Source organism: Dicentrarchus labrax, unplaced genomic scaffold (genome assembly GCF_905237075.1).
Source record: "Dicentrarchus labrax unplaced genomic scaffold, dlabrax2021, whole genome shotgun sequence".
Classification (NCBI taxonomy): Eukaryota; Metazoa; Chordata; class Actinopteri; family Moronidae; genus Dicentrarchus; species Dicentrarchus labrax.
The window spans coordinates 8,770,451-8,788,964 of NW_026136716.1; the positions used below are offsets into that span (position 1 = coordinate 8,770,451).

General features: G+C 41.0%; 2 protein-coding genes across 4 annotated transcripts; both read right to left on the minus strand.

The window, feature by feature from the left end:
• Positions 1-2,799: 2,799 nt before the first annotated feature.
• On the minus strand, positions 2,800-11,970 carry LOC127378758 (gap junction alpha-3 protein-like). Its single transcript, XM_051428013.1, has 5 exons — positions 11,656-11,970; positions 9,175-9,236; positions 8,666-8,754; positions 7,553-8,121; positions 2,800-6,490 (listed from the first exon to the last, which is right to left on the minus strand). Exons 3-5 carry the CDS (start codon positions 8,732-8,734, stop codon positions 5,665-5,667), a joined length of 1,464 nt encoding a protein of 487 aa, XP_051283973.1. The 5' UTR covers positions 8,735-8,754; positions 9,175-9,236; positions 11,656-11,970; the 3' UTR covers positions 2,800-5,664.
• Positions 11,971-13,133: 1,163 nt separating this feature from the next.
• LOC127378765 (gap junction beta-6 protein-like) lies at positions 13,134-16,379 on the minus strand. 3 transcript variants are annotated; one of them, XM_051428024.1, is made up of 7 exons: positions 16,347-16,379; positions 16,187-16,237; positions 15,393-15,564; positions 14,434-14,586; positions 14,162-14,310; positions 13,876-14,082; positions 13,134-13,703 (listed from the first exon to the last, which is right to left on the minus strand). In XM_051428024.1, the coding sequence occupies exons 3-7, from the start codon at positions 15,561-15,563 to the stop codon at positions 13,619-13,621; spliced, it is 765 nt and encodes a 254-aa protein (XP_051283984.1). In that variant the 5' UTR covers position 15,564; positions 16,187-16,237; positions 16,347-16,379; the 3' UTR covers positions 13,134-13,618. The 3 variants fall into 3 exon arrangements, with proteins under 3 accessions (XP_051283984.1, XP_051283985.1, XP_051283986.1); XM_051428025.1 differs by having other exon boundaries at positions 13,847-14,082; positions 16,187-16,355; XM_051428026.1 differs by having other exon boundaries at positions 13,640-13,703; positions 13,870-14,082; positions 16,187-16,355.
• Between the last annotated feature and the right edge of the window lie 2,135 nt (positions 16,380-18,514).

An 18,514-nucleotide genomic window follows, 5' to 3' on the forward strand; every position in this document is an offset into this window, starting at 1 on the left:
TTAGCCAAAGGTAGGCAAAGGTGTCCGAAATGGGAAGGATTTATCCTCTGGGGAGCATGAATCTGATTTTAATTCCAATCCGTGGATTAGATTTTGATTCTTCTAGAAGTAGAAATATTGGCCTGATAGCTATATACTACAGGAAAGGTAAACAGCCTATTATTCAAAACCACCAGTAGTCCGGAAATAAAATGTCCCAATTGTCCCAGTTTTGCCCCGCCTAGACGTGAAAAGTACCCGGTGTATTACACGCTTTAGCATGATACGATACCTGGTTGGTATTTCTGGAGCAATGGGCCTTCAGAGCAGTGGGCATTTGTTTTCAGACTATTGGGGTTTTGGATTAATGGGCAGTCGGAACAATGGGCTGTCCCCCGAGGTCACAGGGTCACCAAACACATCCATTCTCCAGGGATCATGATCATCTCCAGCAAACTTCATCATAATCCAGCCATTTGTTTTCAGGATCTTGATTTAAGGTGGAACTAATGTTGAATAAACTGGCAGACGTCACCATATTTAGACCCAATGCTCGAAATGTAACACTCAACACACAGGTCCTTCATTTCAGACAAAAGAAGAAACTGTTGATTCTACAAATTAAAATGACCAGTTAGGGGGTTTTATTATTATCATTAACATTAACCAACACTATGAAAATGTGTTAAAAATCTGTCTCCAGCTGACTTTTTATGTTCCCTCCCTACTATTGACAGAGTAAATCATTAATCTATCATACCGTGCAAACCCAGCGCTGTGAAACTAGTCTTGGACACGCAACACTGAGGTTAGATTTATTCTTTACTATACTGTTTGTATGTGAAAAGGCTTTGAGAATGAGGACTAACTGGTGAGTTCGGCCACTGGGGCGAATCCAGTACAGAATAGGACTAAGCCACTAACGTTATCCTAAACTCTGATATCGTTAGCCTCCATCAGTAACCGACTTCCATCCTGAATGGAGCACTGATAGCTTGGATTTTAAGTTTAAATATATCCAAACGCGATAAATACTAGTTGCTAGACTAAAGCACATACAGACAAATAGAGCCTGCACACTAGACAATGGCCCTATGAACATTTATTGATATTCGCAGTACGAGGATGGAAAGCTTGACAGGGGTAGCAACAGTAACCAAGGAGGGCGGGGCTTAGTGAACGTCATCTGTGTCCACTGTTTCTGCAAATTCAGTTTCATCAAATGGTTTTTAGTTTCTGGAGCCCAGATGGAAGATAAACAATCCCAAAAAAAGAAAACACTTACAATGACAAGAAAAACAGGTATGGTACAAAAAGTTTATTCAGTAACAGTTCTGTAAACATCTGAGGTAAATGAACATTTACATCAACATGTTCTTTAACAAAAGGTTCAGACGCAAAGGCACTTCTCTTCAAAGACAGTCATTTTACAACGGGAGTCACAGCAGGGGTTGTTCTTCATTTCTAACATGGGGGAGTCTGAGTCCCTGCTGGTCGGGGGGGGGGTGGTGCCATGAAAATCCCATCACGCAAACCTCCGTTTTCCACTGCGGGATTTTTATTTCAAGGCACATTTGTGGTGTAAAAGTTGGAGTAGCCAAAAGTCTCTCAATCCATATTCAGGACAGAAAAAAACAATCACTTTAGATTCATATTTCTTGTCCATTCCAAGTCTAATTTGATAGTGTTATTTCCATAAATAAACAAAAATATGTTAATACTCCTCCAAGGACACCCTTTTTCTTTTCTATTTATAAAATCTTCATATCCTCATAACAGTGGTCTCTAACTATCTAACTGTGCAAATCTTTATCTACATATCAAAGGTACTAAGAACAGCTTGGAACAACAAGGTTATGAAAAACAGTTCAGCAATAGAAATAAGTAAAATGAACCTTGTTTCAACAATCTTTTAGAGACAAAGCTCAACATTATGTCTTTTTTTTTTGTTCAAACTGATCTTGTGGTTGTTGGGGTAAGGGGCGAAGTTCCCACACAAAGCTCTCATGTGTTGTGATATCTTTGGCACAGGTATCTTTGGTTTGTTGGATATCTTTGGTTAAATATTATACATCACAGCTATTAACATCTTCTCTGAAGTGCTTCAGCTGCCGTCGTGTGCTGAAGTTGTTTATTGGCACCTAAGTTTGACATGTAAACATTGGACAGAGTAAACAAACAGCATAGATCCAGGCTAAGGGATCAGCCTAGCATACATTTGTAGTTAATGTACCAGATTTTTAAAGTGCCTTTTACTGCATCTCACCTCTCATTTGTTACCTCATGTTTCATTTGGTTTGTAGAAGTTAAATGGTTGCATTCATGACAAGTTGGAAATCTAAAAATGCACCTTGACACGCCAAGCTCAAGTCACTAAGCTACAGCTACTTTACTGTAAATGAAACCTTCATCACAAACTGTAAGTTCAGTGCAGCACAACGGAAAGGGAAGACCACACAGTGATCGAATGCAAGACTTTTTTCACGGCGGACACTTTGTCTAAAAGCACAGGTGGAAACTAGCGAGCAGTGTGCAGAGTGCCATTCATCGAATGCGCTCATGTTTACAGTAAACAGAGCGTATGAACGCCACGAAATGTAGCGCGAGGATACGATGTCAGCTTGAGTTGAAGAAAATCTTTCGCAGCTTTGCCAAAAGAATAGTTTCTAACTGAGAGTTAGACACCACTTTTACATCTGTTCGTTACATTTAAAGCCACAGCCAGAGACTGTTAGCTTCACTAAGCATAAAGGCTGAAAAGCAGGCGGAAACAGCTAGCCTAGCTCAGTCCAAAATGTTAAAAAATACACCCAACCAAAGAAAATGAATGAGTGTATTAGTATTTATTTAACAATTTAATGATTCATAACACTGAGTATGCCAGGTTTGATAATGTGCAATGATTAACAACGTTGACAATGTGTGATAAAAGTGCAATTAGCCCAAAATTAGCCTCAGTGCTAATTCTGAGCTTCCTTTATTTGGTTGCACTCATCGATTATTGAGCTCAAACACGAGTTCCAAGTTGCCATGAATGAGCAGCATTCCCAGCACACTGATTTATTCCTGGTTTACGGTCTTAAAACATTAACGGACAAACCAGAACCGACAGCCAACTGCAATAAAACATCGCATGCAGCGTAACAGTCGTCTTTTCAGGAGAATGCACCCAGAACAACGTCATGGGTCGATTACCTGATAATTACACATCCTGGACAAAACTAAAAACAAAACAATGAAGGCCGTGAGATGTGGTTGAAAGCTCCGGAAAAAGTGAGTAAGTGGACCTTGAGTTAAGATTATTCTTTTTATCAAACTACAAAAACAACATTTTGTTTATATCGAAATGTAAACATATTGAATCAGACTTTACTTTCATTTGGTTCTTTTGGTTACGGTGTTCGAATGCTAATTCAGGCACATGTGATATAATCCAGCAGCTTTTCTCGTATTTTTCAAGTATTTTAAATATAATCAACTAATATTCTGCTCAGAGAGAAACACAAACATGCACAAACTTATAACACTGTTTGCCCCAAACCACACTTCTTTGTTGACTTGCAACTTGGGTAATTTTTTTTATTCCTGAATGTTGAATAAAACATGATAATTTGATCTGAATTAAAGCCATTGGGAAGTTGCTGTAAGGCAACAACAACTAAACTTATATTAGCCATTTTCTTTTTCTCTTTTTTTGGCAGGAATTAATAAGAAGAACAGGAAAAAATGAACATTCCTATGTGGGATGTTTGTTAAGAACTGACAGAGAAATAAAATGTATCACTTTTTAGATCATATTGCTTTTTTTTTTTTTTCTTCAAAAAAAATCTAAAATCTACTGTATAATCTACAGCTAGTCTAGAAAATTAACTTAGAGTCCTCCTATACAGAACAGCTAGGGGGAACTCGACAGTTCTGTAGCACACTGCAAACACAAGCATCAGAAAGAAGGTGTACTGATCTTTACGCTCCGTTCAAGCTGCAAAGCTTAAAATTGCTCAATAAGGAACTCGTTGAAATGTAGTTTAAGCCCTTGATCGTGTATATATTATTTTTTTTTTGTCGCCTCAACCGTCCTAACATTGGATTTTTGCATAAAGTGACCTGTGGGGCCAATGTCAGAAAACGCTAAAGCACTTTGGATTCTCCAGGTAAAAGTCACAATAAATCGCAGCTTGACCAGAAACTAACTTTCTTATTTTTTTTTTACTTTAAATGTAGGTAGTTCTGTATAACATCCTGTGGTGCCTATCAATACTATCAATCATTATATATTTACATATTTATATATTCTTTATATAGTTTACCCTGATGTAACTGCAGAGATGTCATTTTGTAAACACTGAAACAAGATTAAGGTACCTAAACACACACACACACACACACACACACACACACACACACACACACACAGCCTGTGAAGCTTAAGGACTATGTCTCAGGGTGGGACTGCTTTATTGCTCTCCTCTAGTCGTCTGTTCCGTCCTAACGTCTGTGCATCCCTCTCTTCATTGAAACTACAGGCTGGGTGAAAGCGGTACACGCAGACGGACAGATTCAACACGACACACGGACCGTTCAGCTCCGCCATCACATCACAAGAAAAAATAAAAATAAAGAAACAAAAGTGCAAACCTCTCCTCTGGTATCTCCCAGCAAAGAATTAAAAAGATGAAAATGAAAGAATATAGTATTGCTGCCTCTACGCTCCCAAACTTATTAGTTAGTCCAATCCTCATTATCATCATCATCACTATAACCTTCTTTATTTGTGTCTTTGCTGGCTATATATACTATATATATGTATATATATATATATACTGTAGGTGTGTGTAAGTATATCTAAGTGTGTATGTTTGTGAACCCCATCTCATGGGCCTATGTACCTCCCCCGTCCAACCTCTCCAAAGAAAAGGGAGAGTATGGCCAGAACAGTAAGTGGCAGCCATGTTGGCCGTGCAGCTAATCATTAAAACATTTTAATTTAAGTGCTGTAACACACACTCTGGTAGCTATGTTGGAGATCTTCAGCTTTTGGTTGAGAAAATGCTGATTCTATTCAGAAGTAATTCAATTGTAAGTAAGAGAAAGAAGATCGATACTACTCTCGTGTCCGTAGGTTAACTATGGAGTCCATTAGCTTAGCATGAAGACTCACTCCAAAGCTGAAATATATATTATTATATCATATTTTAGAGGTCTACTACTGTTTTTGATTGTAAATTCTCCTTCTCACATTTAAATTGGCTTACTTCCTCCCCCGCATCCATTGAGTGATTACCGTATGTCTTTTACTGTGGTGTTTTAAAAGTATGATGTCGTCTTTTGTGCGTTTAAATGTTGGTAAATGGTTCCTGTGTGCACAGCCATCTCTCCACTGTCCTCTGAAGTGACTCCAGAGCGCCTATGAGCTGATGTCTTACAAGTTATTAAGGTGTAGATCAGGCATCAGCATGGTGCCATCAGTGTAATCTGGCCAAACTCTTTCTATCTCTTCTGAGATTAAAATAAGCAGCCAACTCCAGCTCCACGTCCTCCTGGCAGGCATGTCTTTAGCTGGAGGGCGTGCTTGTGTGTGGTTTTATGCTGTTGTGCATATGTGGGAAAAAAAATGTAGGTTTTTTTTTTAACGTGTACACAGCATGTATGCATGGTTGTGTAGATGTGTGAGTGTGTGTGTTGTAGCTACACTGCCAGGTCATCAGGGCGAGCTCGGACGCCGCTCTTGCTGGCCCGACGTGGCTTCCGGATGTCTGTCGCAGCAGCAGGAGGCTGATGCATCTCCGCCCTGGTAACCACGGTGAAGTCGTCAGCAGGGACCATACAAGGTGCAGGGCTCTCCTCATCCGCCACCGCCTCCTGCGGTGTGAGGGGGTACAGAGGGGTATTACGAGGAAGTGTAGGAAACGTGGAGTGCTGCTCCCCTTTTGGCAGTGGTGGGTTTGTCTCCTCCTGAGGAGAGGTACAGGCGGAGGTGGGAGTGGAGGGAAGAGGAGGAGGGCAGGAGGAGGAAGAGGAAGAGGAGTTTTTTCCATCCACATTCTGGAGCTCCAGCGCCATGTTGCTCCAGTTCTGTTCCATTGCCGCCAGCTGCCCGTGGCTCCCGACACTCACGTTCTCACCGTTGCGATAAAAAGAAGCGGGCGGGGCCTCCGACAGGAACTCATCAGGGTGGAACACTGTGCCATCCATCTTGAGTCTGGAGGGCAAGGACATCACCGCAGGGGACGCCTCAGTTGGACTGTAGGCTCCTCCCTCTGCTGCTCCACCCCCCACCACACTCACGCTGGCGTACCTCGGCAAACAGTCGAGCACTGGCGCAGAGGTCTGCTCAGGAATCGTCTCTGCGTCTCCAGGCAGCAGCAGCGACTCACTGTCGGGTGCAAACTCATTGGTGACCCCCTGCTTGACCTTCTTCCAGCCCAGGTGGTAGATCTCCAGCAGGTTGAGGAGCAGAGAGACGCATGCAACCACCAGCATGAAGATGATGAAGATTGTCTTTTCAGTGGGCCTACGGCAACAGACGGGCAGAAACAGATTTAATTCACAAATAGAAAAAAATCTAATCACAGAAAATGGATCAAGAAATAGTTTAACAAAGGATATGTTGCTTTTTGATAATGTTTATGTGTAATTTTTGCAACAATGCGTTGTAGGTTGTTTAAAGTGACCATTCAAAATGTTTCTCCCCGAAAGCTATCATAGCTTAGCAACTGGAACAAGTTGCTTTACAACCTTACGTTAAACAGCGCAGGTTGGCGACTCATGTTGTTTAAAGGCACACTATGCAAGATTTTTACCCTAATATAACAGCTTTTCGTTTCCAAAACCAAAACAGCAAAAGAGTAAGACACAGATTAAGCTGTGTTCATAATATCAGCTGCAAATGTTAGCATGTCCGGCTAACGAGTGTTCCTTATAAGACAGAGGAACCTATCATTAATTAACTACACTAGTTTGTGCGGTTACAAGTGATGTTAAAACAACATATAACAGCATATCTGTGCTGCTCTCCTGCCAACATCATCTGAGACAACATTACGTTTTCCAACACACAAACAAAAGGTCATGTTACAGCAAAACAGTTTGATCTCACATTTTCCTCATCATTCTTATAATACTGACGAGCTCAATATGTAGCTAACTGCCTAACTAGGTTCGCTCTGCCATACAAGAACAATACTGTTTGTTTATTTCCAGATAATGAACTGGTGAGGATTTTTTGCTTGATATCAAGTATGTAGCCAACAACTGCATATTTAAGTTGTTTTTTAAGTCTTTTTCAAAAACATAAAATGTACAGTAGCCAGCGAGGAATAAGAAGCTTTTGTTTACTTGTGTATGATAGGACCCATTGTTTTCAAAGTTTAAAAGGATTACTGCCAATGTGTCACGCAAGAGCAGGAAGCAGAAAGCATAATGGGCTCAGTGAATGGTCAATATAAGCAAACATATAGAGAAATATAAAGTTTCAGTGAACAGGGAAAGTTGGTTCTGCTTGCAAATGAACAAACACACAGACAAATAAGACAAACACATAGAAACAAGTAATACAAATCATCTGCTCTCTAACCTGGAGATGAAGCAGTCCACAGTATTGGGGCAGGGCCAGCGGCCACATTTATAGAGTGGCCTCAGGTGGAAGCCATAGAGGAAGTACTGTCCCAGGATGAAGCCCACCTCAAACAGAGTCTTGAAGATGATGTTGAAGATGTAGGTCCTCAGTAACGCCCCCCGGATCCGGATCTTCCCGTGCTCATCACGAATCGGCAGCTTCTGCTTCTTCCCACCTCCTCGTCCTCCTCCTCCTCCATCGCCAACTCCGTTGTGATAGAGAGGGTCATGGTCCTCCTGGTGCCGTACAGCCTTTCTGAGCTCCTCCTCCCGCTCCCTCCTCTTCTCCTCCATGCGGACAATGTGCAGCACATGGCCCAGGTAGATGAGGGTTGGCGTGGAGACAAAGATGATCTGCAGCACCCAGAAGCGGATGTGGGAGATGGGGAAGGCCTCGTCGTAGCAGACGTTCTCGCAACCGGGCTGCTGCGTGTTACAAGTAAAGTCAGACTGCTCATCGCCCCAGACCTCCTCAGCTGCTGCGCCCAGCACCAAGATGCGGAAGATAAAGAGGACGGTCAACCAAACCTGGAGAGGAAGGATGGAAGGATGGACAGTGTCAGATATCTTAGACACTCCAGCTAAGACTTAATGTGGCTGCTGTATGCAACCCTATCACCAGACAACATGTCAATATTGGACAATTATGCAAACCCCCAGAGATTACATTCAATGTTTATAAAATAAAAAAAGTTAATATTAATGTAATGCATGATCGTCAGCCACCACCCTGAACTCCACAGACTTCACTCTACATAAAGGGCTCCCCACTTCTTGCACTGGCACCAACGTTGGCGTCCAATATGGACATAATTGTTAGGATACTGAGCTGAAGCCTGAAGCTGAAAAACACTCTGAAAAAGGATAAATCTCAGCTGCTTTGGTTGCTCTCTTACAATGAGATCATTGAAACAGATAGCGGCATGGTCAATCTGAAGCATCCAACTGTTTCAAATACCATCGAAGCAGCAAGAAGTTGGTCAAATCTTCTAAATGGTGGCTGCTGAGGGATTCAAGGATTAGAGGAAGGCAGTGATATCATTTTCTATTCATCGTGTTTTCAATCAGTCACCTTTCCAATCACAGTGGAGTGTTCTTGAGCATTCTCCAGCAGCCGCCCTAGAAAGCTCCAGTCACCCATGCTTCACTCGATTATCTAGCCTGGAGAGAGAGACAACGTGAGTCCAGTGAAACGAGGAGGAGGAGGAGACAGAAAAGGGAGCAGAGGTACTGTCTGGAGAAAGAAACAGAGACCAGACTTCAACTACTCTGTCTGTGGCAGCCTGACCGAAGCCCATTGGTTCCTATTGAAGATATAACGTTTTAGAAATGGCTCACATAAAGAGTTTTATTGTTTAAAAAGGCTCACTCATCTCTCAAACAGGAATAAATTACATTAGGTGCTGGGAGCAATTACAGCAAAATAAACTACAGCACCAATGTGGCTTATTGATCAGGGATAATAAGCTACAACAGTTAAATTAATTATTTTTCACCAACTTTATCAGAACTGTCTCTTCCAGGTTTTGAGGTCAGGACAACAGAAAGTGCCACAATGAGGAAAAAGGAAGGCAGACTTACTAAAATATTGTTGTATTGTCAGTGATAAATCCATCGACCAGAGATCAGAAGAAAAATAATATCTGGAGGGAAGAGACAAAATGTTATGGTCGACATTATCAGTGTCAATGTCAAACAGAAATCACACTAAATTCTCATTTAGTCAAACACTTATTTGTCTGAAGCCACTAAAATAAACGGATAAACAAACTACAGGCAGGCGGTTTACCACACAACACAACTAAACCAGATTCAGGTTTAGGGACTCTTTATATTTCATATTTAACATAGCTAACATATAGGACGAGACGGTACTGTATATCTTCCAAGAGTGTCGAGATTTCAGATTTCAGATTTCATGTACATTAGCTCGCAGACGTGCACATATTTTTTTTTTTGTGTGTGTGTGTGTGTGTGTGTGTGTGTGTGTGTGTGTGCGCTGCAGAGTTGGCTGGCTAGTGGACAATGGCTGGCCATCTGTGGGAAGTGAATGAGTGGATAACAGGTTGTCCCAGTTGAATGCTGGACTCATCACATCCCAGGAATGCTGAGGAGAGCAAATGCCTGCAATTTGCCTGGGATCGACTGATATGTACACACACACACACACACACACACACACACACACACACACACACACACACACTATACACACTCAGAGTTACAGTAGCATATATCACTCCTGTATATCTGAGAGTGGGAAGCCACTGATAACTTATTTTACTTCTAATATGAAAGGGAATCTGATTTAATCAGCATTCTGGAGAAGCCCTAGGGTCCATTAACGAAATATCAGTCATAATAAAAAGCTCCTCTTCAATACTATAAAAGTTTTACGTCATATATCCCTTTCAAATTAAAGTCCACACACATTCAGTGACTATTCTAACCCCCTACAGCTGAAGGAAGAAAGAATAATATTCCCAGATAATAAATAAGCAGACTAATTACAGTCTACTGATACACCAATCTAACAGTGGCATGTGTACATGTACATGATGTGTTGACGTGATGAAATACCATCTGTCAAGACAGACAATAGGGAAGCTGCCAGATGGGCATTGTCCCGGCTGGCGTGTGCTTTTGATGGATCAGAGGTCTTTGTGCTAAAACAGCCCAAACAGTTAACTCTTGGCCTGCCGCTTGCGCCCTGAAAACCTTTTTTAAGATATGCAGACAGCGGCGGTGCTCACGTGAAACACAATTGTTTGGTGCCCGGTTAATCAAGCACATTTAGACGCACATGCAGAAAACAGTAAAAGTCAGTCAGATTAACCTCTGTGAGCTCACAGGCCAATAACTTGTTTTACTCCATGCATGTAAACATGGCCGGTGTTGATTCTTGAGGAAATTATGGTGCAGACTGAACTCAGGGTCACCAAGTGCACAGGGATTAACAGAAAGTGCATAAAGGACTGTAATGGTTCCTTAAATGTGCAAAAGCTTCCCAATGTAATGTAATTAAAGGTGAATAAATTAGTTTAAAGGGACAAAATGATGCATAAAAGGGTATAAATGAGTATAAATGTGTATTAAAGGAGTGCAACATTTAAAAATACAGAGAATCTTCAGTTCTATAAAAGTAGATAAAGATGTATGAAGGCAAACCTCCATGGAGAGTCAGACAGACGTCCATTGGTTCAAACATCAGAGTAAACAGAATAAACTTAAACTTAAATAAAGTGTGTTATTGTGATCATTCATTCCCTACAAACAGAAAACCTGTGTGTCCTCCCAAGTTAGTATGAGACGTCCGATTCAGGTTGTATTTTATGCACCGTATATCTCCAAACTCCAGTAAATCTCAGCTAATCTGTCACCTGCCCTGTTTTTTAGAGCTACTACACGGAGGCAGCAGGATAGAGAATCAACAGCCAAAACACAAGGCACACCAATAAACGGGATTATCACAAGACAAAATATAAAATATAAACAGGATGGCCTTACCAGAAATACAACATGAGTCGTCCACTAGGAACTTTTTAAATAGGTTGCATACGGTATTATATTAAAAGAAATGGTTCAATTACATATTTTATATTATAGTGTAAACTCTAATGCAGAATTATTTGTTAAACTTGTTTAAATAAATACAAAACTAACCCAAAAAGTTGCTCTTATACACTCCATGAGCCACCTTTTTTAAGAAAGAGCAGGGTGGCTTCCAGCTACTGAGGCCAACTGTGTTAACACATCCCTAATTTACAGCCCAGGACTCACTTTAATGTGTTTTTAATAATAATCCTAATTGTGATATTAAATTAAAAAAGAGTCTAAAATCTCAACATCTGCATTCTTGTCAAAGATTCGGTTGAGTTTCGATCAGAAATCCCACTTTTAATAAGTATAAGATATATAAGTGGCTTCCTGTCTGCCGTCTTTCCCACAGGGACGTGAACGCAGCATGAGAGGTGCTGATAATCCAGCAGGTGGAAGGATGATAATCCCTCCTCTTCCCTCCCACTTCAGCCCACTCCATCACTCCAGCATCCACCTGCTTACCGCTCTCCTCGGAAACGCGTCTCCCTCCCGGCAGCGCGCTTCTCCTCTCACTTCTTCTCGTCTTCTTCTTTCTTTTACTCCCACCGGGTGGGCTCGAGGCGACCGGGGCGAGGAGTAAGGGTGAGATTAGTGGGAGAGGAGGGGGGGGGGAGAGAGAGAGAGAGAGAGAGAGAGAGAGAGAGAGAGAGAGAGACACGGAGACTGAATTACAGAGAGAGAGAGGGAGAGAGAGAGAGAGAGTAAAAAAGACGCGAGGCGAGTCTAGTCTAAAAAAGGGCGCGTGTGGAACCTGTCCCGCGAAGGCGAAGCGCAGCGGCTGCGTCCCGCGTGGCCAAGGCCATCCGCCACTGTCACACATTGGTGTCCCCGTGCCTGGGGCGCACGAGGGGGGTTTGGGGGGGTAGCCCGGTACGTGCTCGTGTGCGCGCGTTTATGTGTGTGAATGTGTAGGTTGGGACAGAGGGAGACTCATCACTGTAAAGTGTTTAAAACTGTTTCAAACAAGATATTTGGCCTGATTGTTATTTAAAATTGTTTTATTATTATTATTATTATTATTATTATTATTATTATTGCTTTAGTTGTAGGCTTGTAGTGGCATTAATATGAGTACCTAGTTGTTGTTCTATGGTAGTCACAGAAGTAGTATCAGGCTATAGCAGGATATGATTAAGAAAAAACAAAATGGCATTAAATGGAATAAAAGTGTTTTTCTTTTTTTAAAGACCACAAACTATTTATATACTTTTGCTGCTTTATAGCTTCACACAACTCTGATTTATGAAAAGGGATTGCTTTGTACCACTGACTGAACTATTTCACTATGACTGCTTGTAAGAATAATAATAACTTTTATACATAACATTCAGCTTTACAGGAGAAAATCTAATCAAAAACACATTAAATAATACCTGTTATTAAAACGAGTTAGTAAAGATAAAAACAATATTATGATAAAACCATAAAACTGGCATAAATGTATTAATATATATCAAATAGTAAAGTTTGAAGAAAAAAAAAGTTCTAATTAATCAAAACCAAGATCATAAAAATGATTTTTGAGCTGTTTCTTAAAACTATCAATATAAGTTGTTTGTCTGGTTTGTGGTGGCAGCAGGTTTCAAACCTTCGGTGCATTAAAGCTGCTTCCACAAACTTTTTATAGTGCTTTTTTTAATCGGGTAACATCTCCTCTTCACCAGACATTTCTGTTGCGTGAGAGAGAGGATACAGACCATACAGACCTGTCAGCGCTGCAGTGACTGCTGGTCGCCAGCAGAGGTCAACAGAGGTTAATATAGTAGATTTACTCTGTTGTAAATGAAAATACAGAAAAATACTGAATATTTCAACAGTTTGTGTCTTTTGTCTTTCACTTAATTCTTAGCATTTAGTTTATAATTAAACAGTGTTTTAATGTTTAGAAGCATTATTACTATCATATACTTATTAACTGAAACAACAGGACTGACTCAAAATTGAGATGAAGATGAAACTTTATTTGTGGACATAAAGTGAGAACGGTGAGTGTATTTATATTCAATGAACTGTTATTCAATGAATCCATGAAAAACAAAAACAATCTGACGATGTGTGCATGTGTGTAGCTGCTAGTGAGTCCTCATATTTCTGTCCTCCCTCATGTTTGTTGCCCAATAGATGGCTCAAGATCCTACTCAGCATGGTTATACTCTGGCTGTTTTGGCCTGTTACATTAAAACATACAAAAGTTATACTCAAAACTCAGAACATTACATTACATACCATGTAAAAATACAGAGTTGCTGACACTGACTCCATCCTCTCCACCCACTGTTACGTTATAACACCTCGGGTATCATAGAAAATGTTGTATTTACGCACACATCCACGGGTACAACTTGTAATTACGCAGCTTTTTAAAGTGTTTCAAGTCTTTGGAAAGTTCTTCTGCATGTACAATCCACCTTTTTCAGCTGCTTCCTCAGGTTGAGACTAGTAACTTCTGGTTTGTCTTATTCTGCATCCGCTCTCTGCTGGATTTCCTCTCCTTCTGACCACAGAGACTCCTGAAAGAACAAGGTATACGTGGACTTTCTGCATTTTGATGAAGGACTAAGATTTCTAACAGGCCTCAAACACAACTAGTGATTTTAACATTGCTAAAAAAAAATGATGGAACAATTAATAAATTAATCCGTTGATTAATCACCTGACTGTCTGACTGATTAATACCTCTACCTAGTGACAGCCTTGGCGACAAGATATGCAAGTTCAGCCATGTTAAGGACCATGCAGATAGAAGAGGCAGTGGCCATGAAAACAGTGAAGATGGTTTTCTCGGTGGGGCGTGAGATGAAGCAGTCCACCAGGTTAGGACATGGCCACTGGTCGCACTGCACCAGCCGTGGCATCTGGAATCCATCGTACACCACGTACAGGGCGTACCTGGAGACACAAAGACACTGTATGGACACAGGAAACGTACCAAACCAGGGATATGACAAATCAGAGCTGCTTATCTTACATGAAGCCTCCTTCAAACAGCAGCCTGAACACCAGACTGCAGGCGTACGTCCACCAGAGGGCGCCAGCTATTGGGAGCCTCCGTTTCTTCAGGGTCTCCAACTCTTCCTCCTGGCCTTTGCTGCTGAGAAAACCAGATCTACCAGAGCTCTGTGGCACAAGACATGACAAGATAAAATAAAGACATGACAGGACAAGACAAGACATAGGATGGTATGATATATGAAGCAGTGGGTCTCTGTCCCACCAGGATGGCAGACATATTAAACACACCTGTAGGAGTCTCTTCTTATCGCTGTGGTTCCGATAGGCCACGTACATTGCAACAAGGAGGGTCGGTGTGGAGACAAAGACGAGCTGAAGACACCAGAGACGGATGTGGGAGACGGGGAAGAACTGATCATAGCAGACGTTTTCACAGCCGGGCTGAAAAACAGACGCACAGATTCAGGATGTCCTCTGTTTATGTTCAGACCTGCCTATAAATGCTTATATCCCATCACCAGTGGACAATATATAGTACTGATGAAGGGTGAGGACAGAAGTATTCAGACTTACTTACTGCTATTAAAAACTACTCCAAATACACAGTAGTTACATCACAGCTCGCTTCAATAAATAGAGATGTGTTCAAACTTGCAGTTCTGTTAAGAGCTTGTCATATGTTAATTATATTACTGATTACTTATGGCTTATGTCCCTTTTTGTGAACAGCGTCTGGTTTTTACAGGCTAACAATATATAGAATTTGTTTTTATTTTCTAGATTTTCTCTTGAGTGAGTTGCTTTAAAGACGTCCTCAATAGGTGATCTGAAGTAACTCAAATGTAGTGCAGCAGCAGCACAAGTACAGAGAGAGTCATCAATTCTTAGCTAAAGTTTGCTACCATAAGCTACCAGACTAAATGAGACTGTAGCAGCAAAAGCCCTGATTGTACTGAACTGTACAAGAGTTGTACAAAAGATTATGTCATTTCATCTTTTAAAAGTCAATTAGCAAACATTTCTGTGTGTAAGATTGAATTAGTGCCACCAAAAATCATTAAGTAATGAGATTTTTTTTTTATTAATATTCAAATATATGAAGCTCCAATGGACCCACGAGGAGTCAATGCCTGTACTGTATCATGTACTGCTTCAGCACAGGTAAATTACATCTTAATAATTCTAATAATAACATCCCTGGATGAACAAGACATCACAATCATCTGATCACAGACTGGCTGCCCTACCTGTAGTGTGTTACAGGTGAAGTCAGACTGCTCGTCCCCCCAGACGCTCTCAGCAGCAACAACCAGCACCATGACCCGGAAAATAAACAGCACCGAGAGCCAGATTTTACCCAAACTGGTGGAGTGACGGTTTGCCCCGACTAGCTGTGCGTACAGAGCCGGCCAGGACATCCTGAGGAGACAGTCAGAAACGTGAGGTCAAGGAAGACAATAATATGATTGCAGCTGCCAGCACACACTTTATTTTCTGTACCAGGTCTGGCTGGTTCCTTTAAACTGCACATCTGACAGAGAAACAACGGATGGAAACTGAGAAGAAAGGCAGTGGCAGAAGATGAAAGCGGAGACAGGCGCTGAAACAAAAGAGAAGTTTTGAAAGAAGAAGAGGATGAAAAGGAATGAAACTGAGAGGAGGAGGAGAGAAGGCCCGGTGCCAACATTCATGTGAACTGATGAACCTCTCTGCCCACTGTGGACTGTACTGAACTAAACCCACTCAATGAACACACTGTACAAACCCACTCTACTACACTGAGCCTCATTCAACAATTGATGGATTTATTGATATACTAACTACTAAAAGATGTGTATTAATATGATATTTATTACATACATGGTATAAACATTAAGAGCAAATGTTTTCTAATAGTGAAAACCTTCCTAAAAAAAAAGAAAAACATAAATTATAATATTATAATAATAATAATAACATTTTCTGTGATTTTTTTAAAATTCCCAACTTTTTTCAGGATTTTTTTTTTTACAAATCAAAAAGATAAAAGTACTTTTCTCACCTTGTGTCTGGAGAGTCAGGTTGTTTGGAGGAAAATATTCCACATGGTCCTCTAAATGGAAACAAACAGCGAGAGCTCAGTGTCACATCAGAGCTGGATTCATTCAAATCAAATAAAACTGAACGCAATCTGGAGCTTATGAACTGATCAATACACAAACCTGCAGCCCCAGCTTCCTTTGCTTGAAATAAAAGATGCGCCTCCAGTTTCAAGTGAGCCAGAAAAAGTATGAGATGACTTCCTGTGATGGCTTTCAAAATAAAACGTCACAGTGGCAAAGCCAGTGCAACATTTTGGAGGAAGAGGTCACACAAATACTATAAAGTTATTTTGACTTCATTTGAATGCACTGTCACTGATAATAGATCACTGTTACTCTGTACTGTCTTCACTCTATGGATGTTCAAAATACTAATGAGACTGGTATTTATTTAAGCAGATGATAAAATGAGTGAAAGGTCAGTGGAAAAATCATGAAATAAAAGTCAATCATTGCTCCAAAAACACTAGATCACACAATTACAATTACAATTACACCTTAAATGCCTCTTAAATACCCACTTTATTCAAACAAAACACCTCTGGAGCCATGTTGCTCAAGGGATGGCAATGTCGGTCAGTCAGTGTAGCTCAAAGTACCACGAATACACGGCTGAGGCAAGCATGAATTAGGATTTAGTCTTTTTAATTATTTCTGTCTCAAGCCAAGATAACCATGATGACATTATCTGGGTTATTACCGGTATGTTTATTTTGGAGCCACAGAGGAGATTATGCAACTGCTTTCACTGTCTGACATGTAAAATCAGTGGAGTGCTCCTTTAATTAGGCCTCAACACCAGCATTAATTTGATAGTAAGCAGGGTTACAGATGTTCCACTTCAGCTTCAATCTGTGGATATTAAAGGGTCACCATCTGTTCTCACATGCTGCCCATGCAGTGTGGAAGAGGGTTGAAGGAACAAAGTTGCATTGTAGTGAAAAGGTCTGTGTGTGTGTGTGTGTGTGTGTGTGTGTGTGTGTGTGTGTGTGTGTGTAACAGGACACAGGTAGAAAGTGACTTCTCAGAGCCCAACCATCACTTGGCAGCAGTCAGCGTGCTGCAGGACAGTGCAGCTCTGTGTGCTGCTAATGACTGCGACCGATGAGCTTTTCCCACTGTTTGTCAAAGTGTGGGAGCAAAACCAACTTCCTCCGTTTACACAAAACTGAAATGAAAACTTTCGAAGGAGCTGTGACATAATTCTGTTTGCTCTGCTTGAGCTACCGTGTTAGGATTGGGTACATAACTTTGGATGTAAAGAGCTGTAGACGTCGGTGTAGAAGTATAATAGTGAGAAAGTATTAAATAATCTTAATCTCCAGACTTTGTATCTGCGTGTAACAGGATCTCGTGGGGCAGAAAAACATCCTGGGTTGAGACAGAGAGGGCGTTGGTGATTCTAATGGAGTCATTAGAGGAATAACAGCGCCACTTATTCCTGATGCTTATCAATGAATGGATATCAGTGTCAGGACCGGACTCAAAGACCCACTGTTTGATCTGTCAGTCAGGACAGGGCTAAAAAAAAAAAACAAACAGAGGGAGAATGCCTGGCAGATTGTTTCAAGCCAGTCCATGCCTTTCATTCTGAATAAGAGATGGTGGCGGTGGTGGGGTGAGGGAGGAAGGGTGAGGGAGGAAGGGGCACACACACAGTGAATGAGTAGGGAGAAGAGAGAGAGAGAGAGAGAGAGAGAGAGAGAGAGAGAGGTAAAATAGAGCTGATTGTTAGAGTAGCTCCTGATCAGCCAGCCAGCAGGAGAACAGAGGGGGCCAGTGTCCGGATACACACTGTACAAACACACACTGTACAACACTCACATATATGTTACCCAGAAAACACACACACTGTAATGAGTGAGGGGGAGAGCAGCATGTGACTGAATAGCAGGTCTCGGTTTCGTAGGTGGACTTGGCCGACTGATCCTGGATCAGCTACTCTACTGTATGAAAGTCTGCACACTGCGAGACGTCCTGGTGAACTCTGGAGCTCGCACATTTTTGTTTTTACATTGAATAACATTGCAAAGGAATACAAAAGGGAAATTATCCTAAAGATTAATACAAATTGATGATTAAAATGCACCCATATTTTTCCAGTAAATCCCCGTCCATCAGGACATAATGCAATAAAAACAGAATTTAAAGCAAAATATGTTGATCTTAAGTAGTTTTTTAATGCAAACTGAGATAAATCTCTTGCATAAATACTCAAAATAAGAGCTGTAAACTTTAAGTCTGTAAATCTCTCAGACCAATTTTAAGCTTTAGAGCTTTAGGCAGAT